The sequence below is a fragment of the Eptatretus burgeri genome, chromosome 9 (genome assembly GCF_056783735.1).
Source record: "Eptatretus burgeri isolate ZD-2024b chromosome 9, Ebu_testis_v1, whole genome shotgun sequence".
NCBI classification, from domain to species: Eukaryota; Metazoa; Chordata; class Myxini; order Myxiniformes; family Myxinidae; genus Eptatretus; species Eptatretus burgeri.
The window spans coordinates 103,032,711-103,048,135 of NC_140969.1; the positions used below are offsets into that span (position 1 = coordinate 103,032,711).

The 15,425-nt window shown below is 36.7% G+C and overlaps 2 protein-coding genes across 2 annotated transcripts; both read right to left on the reverse strand.

Moving 5' to 3' along the window:
• Positions 1-65: 65 nt before the first annotated feature.
• On the reverse strand, positions 66-1,392 carry LOC147020780 (uncharacterized). The gene is made up of 2 exons (XM_085896729.1): positions 689-1,392; positions 66-552 (listed from the first exon to the last, which is right to left on the reverse strand). Exons 1-2 carry the CDS (start codon positions 835-837, stop codon positions 300-302), a joined length of 402 nt encoding a protein of 133 aa, XP_085752855.1. The 5' UTR covers positions 838-1,392; the 3' UTR covers positions 66-299.
• On the reverse strand, positions 997-13,593 carry LOC147020781 (ubiquitin carboxyl-terminal hydrolase 17-like protein 5). The gene is made up of 10 exons (XM_085893809.1): positions 13,506-13,593; positions 13,180-13,383; positions 12,877-13,072; positions 3,169-3,236; positions 2,491-2,561; positions 2,219-2,301; positions 1,902-2,013; positions 1,525-1,665; positions 1,327-1,380; positions 997-1,116 (listed from the first exon to the last, which is right to left on the reverse strand). Exons 1-10 carry the CDS (start codon positions 13,591-13,593, stop codon positions 997-999), a joined length of 1,137 nt encoding a protein of 378 aa, XP_085749935.1.
• Between the last annotated feature and the right edge of the window lie 1,832 nt (positions 13,594-15,425).

Here is a 15,425-nt window from a genome sequence, read left to right on the forward strand (position 1 = left end):
CCCATGGTGTCCACCACAAAGTGTCCGTGAGCTCTCACCGGTACACTGGACCATTGGCAAGTTCCTGCTCGAACCAACAGCCATGCTTCGAGCAATGATGTAACCCAGCAGGCATGTACTGCATCCGAAACGAATGAACCCTTCATCAAGTTGTCATCCTTCCATGTTAATATGCAAATGTACATCCACAGATATATCAATATTTACAGGATTAACAAATACAAGGGAGTTCCTGCACTTCCTCCCATAATGCTCCGATATCATGATATTGCACAAAATGATGGAGTTAGAAAGGGGACTCACAGCTCTTGGCAAGAAACGTCACCACGTCCCACATTGGCATCTCCACGACACAACCTCTTGGCCTCTCCTCCATCATGTGTCTCTTTTCTTTTCCTTTTGTTTTTACAAGTAGTGCTGGTGCCGTTCAGATCTTTCTGTACCCTTGGTATGGGGTTGGCATGGTGTTGGCACACACTTGGGAGTGTTGGTAAATGCTTTCTCCTGATCTTGATCTTGATGCGTGGAAGGGTCTTTGTTTGCTTGATACTGCTGAAAGACATATGGACCAAGGCAGGCTTACGGAAAAAGGAAACTGATACATGGAAACATCAGCTCACAGAGACGGGAATTAAAAACAAATAAAATAAATAAATTATTGCGAGAGATGATTTACACACTCACATACCTCGTTGGGAGCTTCACATCTTCTGAATTCGGCCCTTCTGTTCCTGTATTCCCATCAAGACCATCAGGTGACCGCACATAGAACAGGAGATAAGCCTGTTGGTGCATCACCTCGGTCACGTTCACCTTGTTCACGAATGCATCATTCATTTTAAACCAGGTGCCGTGACTCACCTGTGGGGAAGTGCATCAAATATCATCCTTGCATTGTGACAAAAGCTCAACATATCGAAGAACAATTCACTCCTTTCATATTTGTAGTTTGTGGTGGTGGTGACAATGGCCTGGCAAAGTTGATAAGTCTCAATGTCACTGCAGAGCAGAAACGTAAAGCTTATCTTTTACAAAGAGCAAGAGTGTGAGGCCTGTACCATTGTCAGGGATTTGGAACTTCATTACATTGGGCGAGTCATTGTGTCGATACTCAGTCTGAACTCCACATTTCCACACCGATTGGCAAGGTAAATTAAAACCACCCATTGTTTTACTTACACAAGAGATGATGTTTTGGCGGCACCTCCCCTTCTGTGAAGGATCGTACGTAGGATGAGATCGCCTGGTTTCACGCCATTTTACATCTATGATGGATAAAACCAAGAACGGACTGGACACTCAACAACTAATAATGTTCCTCATGACCTGATCAAATGTTGTCCATTGTTCACTCAATAGACTCATGAACTGAGGTTCCATCTGGATGGTCACAATGGATAATCAAAATGTGATTCAATCACCTAACCTGAAGAACATGTTCCCCTCGGCCTGGAGGGCTGCTGTACATCCTATTGGACACAACAAGGTCACGCAGCAGATAATGGTCTCACGTGGATCACTCACCTTGACAAAACTGAAATAGTGACCTTTACAACTTCTTTTCCCATGATGGACGAGAACAGCATAAAGGAAGTAGTATCTTGGAGGCCCGTCTGGTTGTGACATGTGGGGACGAAGATTCAGCTTTTCAACATATGGGAAGTTCTGTGGATAAATGATCACGTCATTGGAGGTCAAAAGTTCAAACACCAATTCAGTCCAAATCAGAAAGTCATTGCCGAATTCTAACCAGGTGTATCGAGCATTTTAGAGGTGAAATTGGTGACGGAGCTCGCACCTTGTGGAATGGTGCCTGATGAGGTCTTGGATCAGAAACAAAAATCACATCCGATCGTGAAAGTGTCCTGGTGTACAGGTGTTCCAGATAAGGACAAACGTACCTTTGAGATCTTTCCCCCAGTGACACAGGAAAACCTCTTCAGTGTGAAGGTGAGGACGTTTGGTGGGTCGTAAATTGTGGTAGCCATTGTGGCAGGTCTCTTTGAGTTGCATCTGGAAATCATCACCACAATCCCATCAAACGTGATCATGAGATATATAAACAACACTGGGGGTTCTGGTCACGTGGGTGATCAGTCACCAGAAAAGTTGTTTTTTAAGAGACAGATAACTTTGAGAAACGTTTCCATTGTTTTAAAGATCTTTCCCTGCACAATGCAGATCAACATTTGGAACAACAGACGAAAGGTGCACCCACCGTTCACAGAAATAAGCATTGTCTCCAAACAGGTCGTCTCTCCTTGAAAAATGCTGAAGGGACTCCTCGATACCGGAAAAATTCTGTGGAAGGACAGGGTAATAGGTCAAAGGTCATGGAATCAGCACACGATCATTATTGTGAAGTTCGAGCACACCCCCCACCACCAGATTTATTTAATTTATCACTTACATTTGTCTACCTGCACCAGGTCACGGCACGGCGAGTAAAACGAAACGGAAAAAATATTTTATAAAAAACTGAATCCCAACCTCAATATCGAGGAGAACGTCCCTCATCGGCTCGTTCCTGTTCGACTTGTGATGGCAAGTTAAACACTCAACTGATGGAGAAACGGACAATGGTTACCACAACACAGAGAATGTGATAACTGTTGTTTCACTCTTCCATGAGCCTACACTTGTGCATCAACACACTGGTTCGACCTCATAGTCAAGGAATTTCAGTTTGTACCTTATGGGATTAAAAACCCATTTATCATTGTCAAAAGATACAAAATATATATTATAGGCATCAACTAGTCCTTAACTAACATGAGAACACACACAAACACACACACACACACACACACACACACACACACACACACACACACACACACACACACACACACACACACACACACACACACACACACACACACGTGGAGTGGAATTCTAACCATGAGATTGGCAGGTTCACTGAGAGTGATTCAAATGTGTTCAACGGATTAAAGCACAACCAAGATGGAGTTCATCAAAACTGAACAAATAAATAATGTGGCACACAATAAAACCTGTGTTATGTGATCCGCTTCCAATCAAATAAAAGCGGCCATACTGTACAGGTACCCAATGTGGTATTTACCATTACAGGGTGCTCATGTGTGCATGATCAGTTGGTCACAGAAGGCCGCAAGACGTTTGATCCACTCATTGTGATGGACTCACCTTGTGTTTGTAGGTACCCTTCAAATGTCCGACTGATCACCTTGGACGAACAGCAATGCTGACAGAGGCTGTGAAGTACAAAAGATAAATGTACAAACAGTAAGTCATGAACTCACTGAGTTTGGGGTCTGAGTGTAGCTGGTTACATACTCACCAGTGAGTATTCGTGTTTATTGAGTTTTATCCCTGGAGATGGGGATGAAGTCAGCAATAAATCCCAAAAAGCAAACATTGTGCCACCACATCAGGATCCACCACGAGCTCAACCACAAACCAACCCTGACTGGTCACGCTGTCCTTCCCTCTCTACTCTCACATACTCTATATCAGTATTAGTCTGTCTTTGTACTCCCTTCTCATTACTTATCATGTATGTGTGCACCCTGACCATCATATCCTCCCTCTCCACCCTCCAACCCACAACTACTCTAGTACTTTTAACATCTTAACTCCTCCACTATCGACAGTTCTCCGTCGATCATTCCCATATTGTCTTGTCTGATTCATTACTTGCAGGGCTACCCAGTATAGTTTTGTGGGACGTAAAACACTTCCCAAAAAAAAGAACAAACATTTCCTTCCCTTGATTGATTAAGGGTGGAAGATAAATATCTGGAGATAAATAGCAAGTTACAAATTCAAGAAGAAATGGAGGTCTCGAATTGAACTAGAATGTGGTGAACAAATGAAACATGGATCGTGACACTCACGATCAAAAGGGAAGTGCTCCAGGAGCTGTTTCACACCTAAAGGTCCCAAAAAATGATCACACCCATGTTCATTAAGATTATATTAATTACTCACCATATTGGGAATTATCAATCATATCAAATAGTGGTAGTGTACCACAAGGCACTCTCATTATCCTACTAACTCGATGGCGGCTGTGGGGTTGTCAGGTGGCGTCGTTCACTGTCAGGATACGAAAGGTGTGTTATCACAGTGAAAATGGATTAAATCCAGGACAAAGTGGAATCAGCGAATCCTTTTGAGAAATTTGTGAGTTTTGCTTCATCAAGGTTCTGAAAGAGGTGTGATGATAAAACTATTGGTAGTCAAAGGATATGATGTATTTTACAAACATCTTACACTCTCTCTTCGTTCAACCATGTCCTCAGACCTGTTTGGGGGTTCGTGTCATGAGGCACTTTCTACCCTAACCCCCACCCTTCCAAAAGGCAGGAGGGACAATTGACCCCACACTGCCCCCCCACCCCTACCCCTCCCACTCCCCCATCTCTGGAAGTCACGAAAATATTTGTATCAAACGAAACATCGCTGTGCTGACTTTATTCATGAAGCAAAGGTGACAAAATGGTGGTGACCTCGCAGCGTGACTGATAAACACGAAATATGTCCATGAAAAGGTAGAGGGAGACACAATGGATCACATTGAGATCTCCCAGCTGTGGAATCATGAACCTGGCAAAGTTTAGGTTCATAGAAGTAGATAAAACATAAAACAGAATGGATAGAAAAGGAAGAGGATGTGAAGCTCTCACGTATCATCTCGCTGCATGGCATCCAAGAGAAACCCGAGGAACTCGTGCGCGTCTTCCTGATTACCTTGAACAAAATGATGTGCAATACCTGCAACCATTCAAACAACAATCTCTCCAAACAACACTCGATATGATCTTAAAATCCATATATCATAAAATCAAAGCAATCTGTGAATTAAAACTGTGCAAGGAGAACAAAACACACGCACACACACGCACGCAATTGTGACAACTCAATAAAAAAACCTCAACCTCCTCCTGCCAACTCTGTCTCCTCTTCATTCACTGCCACCCCCCCACTCAGCCCCAGATCCTCAACCTCCCCCTTCCAAAGCTGTTACATCTTTACTCTCAACCTCCTCCCATTCAGAAAAGCAAATGGGCATTCCCACGTCGAAACAGCGGAATACGTAAGGCTTCACTGTTGCCCAATCAAGTGATCACCGACTTCACAGAAACCCATCACAATTTTAAGAGAAACAAGGAGCTGATACTCTCGGTCCCCCATCTTTTGGGTGGTATGAGGAATCGATCATTATCGAATGAAAGCTAAATCTTGAACTGCTTTTGAAACATCACGTGCACAAGCCAAGTTTCTGAGATGGTTTCCAGGGCAACAAAAATCAGCTAATCACAGCCATGATCTCATCACGTTGGGATAATGTCCTGAGGAACAGATATCTACAATATGGAAGTTCAACGGTTTTGTAAACATCACGGACACAAAACTTCATGGACGGATGATCGATGATGGATGATTGGTGGATAATTCTACAGGGTTATAAAGTGTAACTTATTAAGGGTTTTAAAGTGTAAATTATAGAGGGTTCTAAAGTGTAAATTATAGAGGGTTCTAAAGTGTAAATTATAGAGGGTTCTAAAGTGTAAATTATAAAGGTTTCTGAAGTGTAAATTATAGAGGGTTCTAAAGTGTAAATTATAGAGGGTTCCAAAGTGTAAATTCTAATGTGTTCTAAAGTGTAAATTCTAAATGGTTCTAACGTGTAAATTCTAAAGGGTTCTAAAGTGTAATTTAGCAAGGGTTCTAAAGTGTAAATTCCAAATGCTTCCAAATTGTAAATTCTAATGTGTTTTAAAGTGTAAATTCCAAATGGTTCCAAAGTGTAAATTCTAATGTGTTCTTAAGTGTAAATTCTAAAGGGTTCTAAAGTGTAATTTATCAAGGGTTCTAAAGTATAAATTCCAAATGGTTCCAAAATGTAAATTATAATGTGTTCTAAAGTGTAAATTCTAAATGGTTCTAAAGTGTAAATTCCAAATGGTTCCAAAGTGTAAATTCTAATGTGTTCTAAAGTGTAAATTCCAAATGGTTCCAAAGGGTAAATTCTAATGTGTTCTAAAGTGTAAATTTTAAATGGTTCTAAAGTGTAAATTCTGAAGGTTTCTAAAGTGTAATTTATCAAGCGTTCTAAAGTGTAAATTCCAAATGGTTCTAAAGTGTAAATTCCAAATGGTTCTAAAGTGTAAATTCCAAATGTTTCCAAAGTGTAAATTCGAATGTGTTCTAAAGTGTAAATTCCAAATGGTTCCAAAGTGTAAATTCTAATTTGTGCGAAAGTGTAAATTCCAAATGGTTCCAAAGTGTAAATTCTAATGTGTTATAAAGTGTAAATTCCAAATGGTTCTAAAGTGTAAATTCCAAATGGTTCTAACGTGTAAATTCCAAATGTTTCCAAAGTGTAAATTCTAATGTGTTCTAAAGTGTAAATTCCAAATGGTTCCAAAGTGTAAATTCTAATGTGTTCTAAAGTGTAAATTCCAAATGGTTCCAAAGTGTAAATTCTAAAGGGTTCTAAAGTGTAATTTATCAAGGGTTCTAAAGTGTAAATTCCAAATGCTTCCAATGTGTAAATTCTAATGTGTTCTAAAGTGTAAATTCCAAATGGTTCTAAAGTGTAAATTCCAAATGGTTCCAAAGTGTAAATTCTAATGTGTTCTCAAGTGTAAATTCCAAATGGTTCCAAAGTGTAAATTCTAATGTGTTCTAAAGTGTAAATTTTAAATGGTTCTAAAGTGTAAATTCTAAAGGTTTCTAAAGTGTAATTTATCAAGGGTTCTAAAGTGTAAATTCCAACTGGTTCCAAAGTGTAAATTCTAATGTCTTCTGAAGTGTAAATTCCAAATGGTTCCAAAGTGTAAATTCTACTGTGTTCTAAAGTGTAAATTCCAAATGTTTCCAAAGTGTAAATTCTAATGTGTTCTAAAGTTTAAATTCCAAATGGTTCCAAAGTGTAAATTCTAATGTGTTCTAAAGTGTAAATTCCAAATGGTTCCAAAGTGTAAATTCTAATGTGTTTTAAAGTGTAAATTCCAAATGGTTCCAAAGTTTAAATTCTAATGTGTTCTAAAGTGTAAATTCCAAATGGTTCCAAAGTGTATATTCTAATGTGTTCTAAAGTGTAAATTTTAAATGGTTCTAAAGTGTAAATTCCAAATGGTTCTAAAGTGTAAATTCCAAATGGTTCTAAAGTGTAAATTCCAAATGTTTCCAAAGTGTAAATTCTAATGTGTTCTAAAGTGTAAATTCCAAATGGTTCCAAGGTGTAAATTCTAATGTGTTCTAAAGTGTAAATTCCAAATGGTTCCAAAGTGTAAATTCTAATGTGTTCTAAAGTGTAAATTCCAAATGGTTCTAAAGTGTAAATTCCAAATGTTTCCAAAGTGTAAAATCTAATGTGTTCGAAAATGTAAATTCCAAATGGTTCCAAAGTGTAAATTCTAATGTGTTCTAAAGTGTAAATTCGAAATGGTTCTAAAGTGTAAATTCTAAAGGGTTCTAAAGTGTAAATTCTAAAGGGTTCTAAAGTGTAATTTATCAAGGGTTCTAAAGTATAAATTCCAAATGGTTCCAAAGTGTAAATTCTAATGTGTTCTAAAGTGTAAATTATAATGTGTTCTCAAGTGTAAATTCTAAATGGTTCAAAAGTGTAAATTCTAAATGGTTCCAAAGTGTAACTTCTAATGTGTTCTAAAGTGTAAATTCTAAATGGTTCTAAAGTGTAAATTCTAAAGGGTTCTAAAGTGTAATTTATCAAGGGTTCTAAAGTATAAATTGCAAATGGTTTCAAAGTGTAAATTCTAATGTGTTATAAAGTGTAAATTATAATGTGTTCTCAAGTGTAAATTCTAAATGGTTCTGATGTGTAAATTCCAAATGGTTCCAAAGTGTAAATTATAATGTGTTCTAAAGTGTAAATTCCAAATGGTTCCAAAGTGTAAATTCAAATGTGTTCTAAAGTGTAAATTCTAAAGGGTTCTAAAGTGTAATTTATCAAGGGTTCTAAAGTGTAAATTCCAAATGGTTCCAAAGTGTAAATTCTAATGTGTTCTAAAGTGTAAATTCCAAATCGTTCCAAAGTGTAAATTCTAATCTGTTCTAAAGTGTAAATTCCAAATGGTTCTAAAGTGTAAATTCCAAATGTTTCCAAAGTGTAAAATCTAATGTGTTCTAAAATGTAAATTCCAAATGGTTCCAAAGTGTAAATTCTAATGTGTTCTAAAGTGTTAATTCGAAATGGTTCTAAAGTGTAAATTCTAAAGGGTTCTAAAGTGTAATTTATCAAGGGTTCTAAAGTATAAATTCCAAATGGTTCCAAAGTGAAATTCTATTGTGTTCTAAAGTGTAAATTATAATGTGTTCTAAAGTGTAAATTCCAAATGGGTCCAAAGTGTAAATTCAAATGTGTTCTAAAGTGTAAATTCTAAAGGGTTCTAAAGTGTAATTTATCAAGGGTTCTAAAGTGTAAATTCCAAATGGTTCCAAAGTGTAAATTCTAATGTGTTCTAAAGTGTAAATTCCAAATGGTTCCAAAGTGTAAATTCTAATGTGTTCTAAAGTGTAAATTCGAAATGGTTCTAAAGTGTAAATTCTAAAGGGTTCTAAAGTGTAATTTATCAAGGGTTCTAAAGTGTAAATTCCAAATGGTTCCAAAGTGTAAATTCTAATGTGTTCTAAAGTGTAAATTCCAAATGGTTCCAAAGTGTAAATTCTAATGTGTTCTAAAGTGTAAATTCGAAATGGTTCTAAAGTGTAAATTCTAAAGGGTTCTAAAGTGTAATTTATCAAGGGTTCTAAAGTGTAAATTCCAAATGATTCCAAAGTGTAAATTCTAATGTGTTCTAAAGTGTAAATTCTAATGTGTTCTAAAGTGTAAATTCTAATGTGTTCTTAAGTGTAAATTCTAAATGGTTCTAAAGTGTAAATTCCAAATGGTTCCAAAGTATAAATTCTAAAGTTATTTATCAAGGGTTCTAAAGTGTAAATTTTAAAGGGTTCTAAAGTGTAAATTATAGAGGGTTCTAAAGTGTAAATTCTTGAGGGTTCTAACGTGCAAATTATAGAGGGTTCTGAAGTGTAAATTCTAATGTGTTCTTAAGTGTAAATTCTAAATGGTTCTAAAGTATAAATTCTAAAGTGTAATTTATCAAGGGTTCTAAAGTGTAAATTATAGAGGGTTCTAAAGTGTAAATTATAGAGGGTTCTAAAGTGTAAATTATAAAGGTTTCTAAAGTGTAAATTATAGAGGGTTCTAAAGTGTAAATTATAGAGGGTTCTGAAGTGTAAATTCTAAAGGGTTCTAAAGTGTAATTTATCAAGGGTTCTAAAGTGTAAATTATAGAGGGTTCTGAAGTGTAAATTCTAAAGGGTTCTAAAGTGTAATTTATCAAGGGTTCTAAAGCGTAAATTCCAAATGGTTCAGAAGTGTAAATTATAGAGGGTTCTAAAGTGTAAATTCTAAAGGGTTCTAAAGTGTAAATTATAGAGGGTTCTAAAGTATAAATTCCAAATGCTTCCAAAGTGTAAATTCTAAATGGTTCTGAAGTGTAAATTCCAAATGGTTCCAAAGTGTAAATTCTAATGTGTTCTAAGGTGTAAATTCGAAATGGTTCCAAAGTGTAAATTCTAATGTGTTCTAAAGTGTAAATTCTAAATGGTTCTAACGTGTAAATTCTAAAGGGTTCTAAAGTGTAATTTAGCAAGGGTTCTAAAGTGTAAATTCCAAATGGTTCCAAATTGTAAATTCTAATGTGTTTTAAAGTGTAAATTCCAAATGGTTCCAAAGTGTAAATTCTAATGTGTTCTTAAGTGTAAATTCTAAAGGGTTCTAAAGTGTAATTTATCAAGGGTTCTAAAGTATAAATTCCAAATGGTTCCAAAATGCAAATTATAATGTGTTCTAAAGTGTAAATTCTAAATGGTTCTAAAGTGTAAATTCCAAATGGTTCCAAAGTGTAAATTCTAATGTGTTCTAAAGTGTAAATTCCAAATGGTTCCAAAGGGTAAATTCTAATGTGTTCTAAAGTGTAAATTTTAAATGGTTCTAAAGTGTAAATTCTAAAGGTTTCTAAAGTGTAATTTATCAAGCGTTCTAAAGTGTAAATTCCAAATGGTTCTAAAGTGTAAATTCCAAATGGTTCTAAAGTGTAAATTCCAAATGTTTCCAAAGTGTAAATTCTAATGTGTTCTAAAGTGTAAATTCCAAATGGTTCCAAAGTGTAAATTCTAATTTGTTCGAAAGTGTAAATTCCAAATGGTTCCAAAGTGTAAATTCTAATGTGTTCTAAAGTGTAAATTCCAAATGGTTCTAAAGTGTAAATTCCAAATGTTTCCAAAGTGTAAATTCTAATGTGTTCTAAAGTGTAAATTCCAAATGGTTCCAAAGTGTAAATTCTAATGTGTTCTAAAGTGTAAATTCCAAATGGTTCCAAAGTGTAAATTCTAAAGGGTTCTAAAGTGTAATTTATCAAGGGTTCTAAAGTGTAAATTCCAAATGCTTCCAAAGTGTAAATTCTAATGTGTTCTAAAGTGTAAATTCCAAATGGTTCTAAAGTGTAAATTCCAAATGGTTCCAAAGTGTAAATTCTAATGTGTTCTCAAGTGTAAATTCCAAATGGTTCCAAAGTGTAAATTCTAATGTGTTCTAAAGTGTAAATTTTAAATGGTTCTAAAGTGTAAATTCTAAAGGTTTCTAAAGTGTAATTTATCAAGGGTTCTAAAGTGTAAATTCCAACTGGTTCCAAAGTGTAAATTCTAATGTCTTCTGAAGTGTAAATTCCAAATGGTTCCAAAGTGTAAATTCTACTGTGTTCTAAAGTGTAAATTCCAAATGTTTCCAAAGTGTAAATTCTAATGTGTTCTAAAGTTTAAATTCCAAATGGTTCCAAAGTGTAAATTCTAATGTGTTCTAAAGTGTAAATTCCAAATGGTTCCAAAGTGTAAATTCTAATGTGTTTTAAAGTGTAAATTCCAAATGGTTCCAAAGTGTAAATTCTAATGTGTTCTAAAGTGTAAATTCCAAATGGTTCCAAAGTGTAAATTCTAATGTGTTCTAAAGTGTAAATTTTAAATGGTTCTAAAGTGTAAATTCCAAATGGTTCTAAAGTGTAAATTCCAAATGGTTCTAAAGTGTAAATTCCAAATGTTTCCAAAGTGTAAATTCTAATGTGTTCTAAAGTGTAAATTCCAAATGGTTCCAAGGTGTAAATTCGAATGTGTTCTAAAGTGTAAATTCCAAATGGTTCCAAAGTGTAAATTCTAATGTGTTCTAAAGTGTAAATTCCAAATGGTTCTAAAGTGTAAATTCTAAAGGGTACTAAAGTGTTATTTATCAAGGGTTCTAAAGTGTAAATTCCAAATTATTCCAAAGTGTAAATTCTAATGTGTTCTAAAGTGTAAATTCTAATGTGTTCTAAAGTGTAAATTCTAATGTGTTCTTAAGTGTAAATTATAAATGGTTCTAAAGTGTAAATTCCAAATGGTTATAAAGTATAAATTCTAAAGTAATTTATCAAGGGTTCTAAAGTGTAAATTATAGAGGGTTCTCAAGTGTAAATTCTTGAGGGTTCTAAAGTGTAAATTTTAAAGTGTTCTAAATTGTAAATTATAGAGGGTTCTAAAGTGTAAAATATAGAATTTGTGGTCGGAGTCAGCTGAACTGTCCCACCAACGGGTCGAACTCGCACACACCGGGGACGCATGCATGGCTCCTTCAACATACGTTGAGATAGCATGATGTTTTCTCCAAAGTGTTATATTCCACAACGGAATATAAATGTGTATTTGTTTTGAAAATCACAGGTGTCAATGAAATAGTTTCTTTGAAAGAAAGTTTCTTCCATTCTCAGGACGATGTTCGGGTAACCATTGTACGGAGCTGCCTTGTGTGCACAGAGAGTTGTTGAAATGTACGACTCGCATGTTAATGGGAATATTACAGAAATTAACATGTAATTGATCACTTTGCAATAACATTTATATCACTGTTTGTCCATTTGGCTGAAACAGGTTTAAAATTGAAAAATGAAAACCCTGAAATGCCACGATCGTGGAGGTCGAGTGATGCAGAGCATCAAAGTCCTGTTCTCCAAGTGTGACGTCAATGATTCAGGAAAAGCTCCACCAGGAACGTTTAACCTTTAACCTTTCCCGTGGGGGGGGTGTACAAGGCATTCATTTAGAAACAGAATCTTGGAGGGGGAAGTGGTGGCAACCAGAATTTGCAATAAAGAGGGGAGGGGGGCACAGCATAATTTTGGAAGGGGAGGGGGCACAAGTATAATTTTTATGGAGGGGAGGGGGCACAAGTATAATTTATATGGAGGGGAGGGGGCGCAAGTATAATTTTTATGGAGGGGGAGGGGGCACAAGTATAATTTTTATGGAGGGGGAGGGGGCACAAGTATAATTTATATGGAGCGGGAAGGGGAGGCACAAGTATAATTTTATGCAGGGGGAGGGGGGCACAAATATAATTTTTATGGAGGGGAGGGGGCACAAGTATAATTTATATGGAGCAGGAAGGGGGTACAAGTATAATATTTATAATTAAGGAGGGGCTGTACACGAACATTGTGCGAGATCTTTCACGAACAACAGAATTCCCTCCTGGGGAGTGGGTATTTACCAGTAAACTAAAAACATGGAATGAAAATATTTCAAACTTTACACCCATAAGGATTTGTGGGAAAAGGCGGGAAAAGGATCGGTTTCAGTTTTTTCATTCTCACACCCTCAGAATGATGCATTTGTAAACCTGCAATCTTAAAACGGTCAAACAACTCCCAGGATGGAGGGGTCTTGGTGGTGAGTATAGGGGACTATGATGGAGTTGTTGTCGATCAGGATGTGTGGATCATTATTCATGCATCAATGAATCTCCCTGTGACGTTTCTTTCCGGTGCACACGAGCTAGTACTGCAGTATACGATGATAACTCCACCAAACACCATAAATGATGGTGTTTTACTCTCGTCGGGCACATTGTACTCACTTTGGAGCCGTGAAATGAAGGGCCATGGAAGGAACGGTGCCCTTTTGTCTGACATCGCCTTGATGATGTGTTGGCGCATCGTACACAATGTGCATGATGAAGTGTGCTCACCTGCACATGATAAAAAACAAAAACTTAATGATCATGCCACTGAATAATTATGGTTGTAGGGTAGAGAAACTAAGTGAAGATATAGATGAACAGGGCGAGGTACACACCATCATCGCCATGACTCCCTGACAGCAGGTGGTTCACCAAGGGTGCTGTGTACGTCAGGCATTGGAGCGTAGCGTTCAAAACACAAGTGTTACCACCGTTCTTCAAACCTGCCCCAATGCCTCGACTTCTTCGCCACTCCAAGGAGAGCTCACCCGGTGTGTGATGGTCAGGTGTGGGAACATGTCTCCCATTGTGATCGTCATCTGCAGGAAGCAAAACCCAAATATGGTGTCATATCCATATATTTGGCATCAACTCCATGATATCACGGTACGAGTTCAACAACACACCGGTGTAGATCCAGAAAGCCAAAAGGAAAACCCACATTTGGTGGTGTTTGGTTCGCAATGGGGGGTCTTGTCACTGTTGAGAGACGCGTTCAGCGCCCTCTCAACATTCACGTTCTGCCTCATCGCAGATTCTGCAGGAATGGAAAACAGAGATAAAGGGTTACTGAGAGATAAAATAAATAAATAAACAAATAAATACACAAGAAAACAAATAAATAAACAAATAAATAAATACATAAGAAAATAAATAAATACACAAGAAAACAAATAAATAAATACACAAGAAAATAAATAAATAAATACACAAGAAAACAAATAAATAAATAAATACACAAGAAAACAAATTAATAAATTAATACACAAGAAAACAAATAAATAAATAAACAAACCAATAAATACACAAAAAAACAAATCAATAAATACAAAACAAAACAAATAAATAAATAAATAAATACACAAGAAAACAAATAAAAAAATTAATACACACAAAAACAAATAAATAAATAAATACACAAGAAAACAAAAAATAAATATCTCAATAACGATCATAATCTTGATCCAGTAACAATCATGATGTTGATCCAGTAAAAATCATGATCTTGATACAGTAACGATCACGATCTTGATCCAGTAACAATCATAATCTTGATCCAGTAACAGTCATGATGTTGATCCAGTAACGATCACTATCTTGATCCAGTAACAATCATAATCTTGATCCAGTAACAATCATAATCTTGATCCAGTAACAATCATTATGTTGATCCAGTAACAATCATGATCGTGATCCAGTAACGATCACAATCTTGATCCAGTCATGATCACGATCTTAATCCAGTAATGATCTTGATCCAGTAACGATCGTGATCCAGTAACAATCATAATCTTGATCCAGTAACAATCATGATCTTGATCCAGTAACAATCACGATCTTGATCCAGTAATGATCTTGATCCAGTAACAATCATAATCTTGATCCAGTTACAATCATGATCTTGATCCAGTAACGATCTTGATCCAGTAACAATCATAATCTTGATCCAGTAACAATCATGATCTTGATCCAGTAACAGTCACGATCTTAATCCCGTAACAATCACGATCTTGATCCAGTAACAATCATGATCTTGATCCAGTAACGATCATGATCTTGATCCAGTAACAATCATGATCTTGATCCAGTAACAATCATGACCTTGACCCATTTACAATCATGATCTTGATCCAGTAACAATCATAATCTTGATCCAGTAACAATCATAATCTTGATCCAGTAACAATCATGATCTTGATCCAGTAACGATCACAATTTTAATCCAGTAACAATCATGATCTTGATCCAGTAACAATCATAATCTTGATCCAGTAACAATCATAATCTTGATCCAGTAACAATCATGATCTTGATCCAGTAACGATCACAATTTTAATCCAGTAACAATCATGATCTTGAGCCAGTAATAATCATGATCTTGATCCACATTCGTTCATGAAGATAACAATTCCCTGAAGATTTTTCCTCCTCTCAACATCACTCTCTTCTCCTTGTTGAGAATTTCTCTCTTTCTTTGTGAATTAAAGAATAAAACAAATTCAAACAACGGTCTCCAACCTCCTGCCCTCCCTCACCTGTACTCCCTCACCTATACTCCAACCACCTGTACTCCCTCCACCTGTACCCCTCATCTGTACTCCACCACCTGTGCTCCATCCGCCTCTACTCCACCCACCTGCCCTCCCTCACCTGTACTCCACCCACCTGCCCTCCCTCACTTGTACTCCACCCACCTGCCCTCCCTCACCTGTACTCCACCCTCCTGCCCTCTCTCACCTGTACTCCACCCACCTGCCCTCCCTCACCTGTACTCCACCCTCCTGCCCTCTCTCACCTGTACTCCACCCTCCTGCCCTCTCTCACCTGTACTCCACCCACCAGCCCTCCCTCACCTGTACTC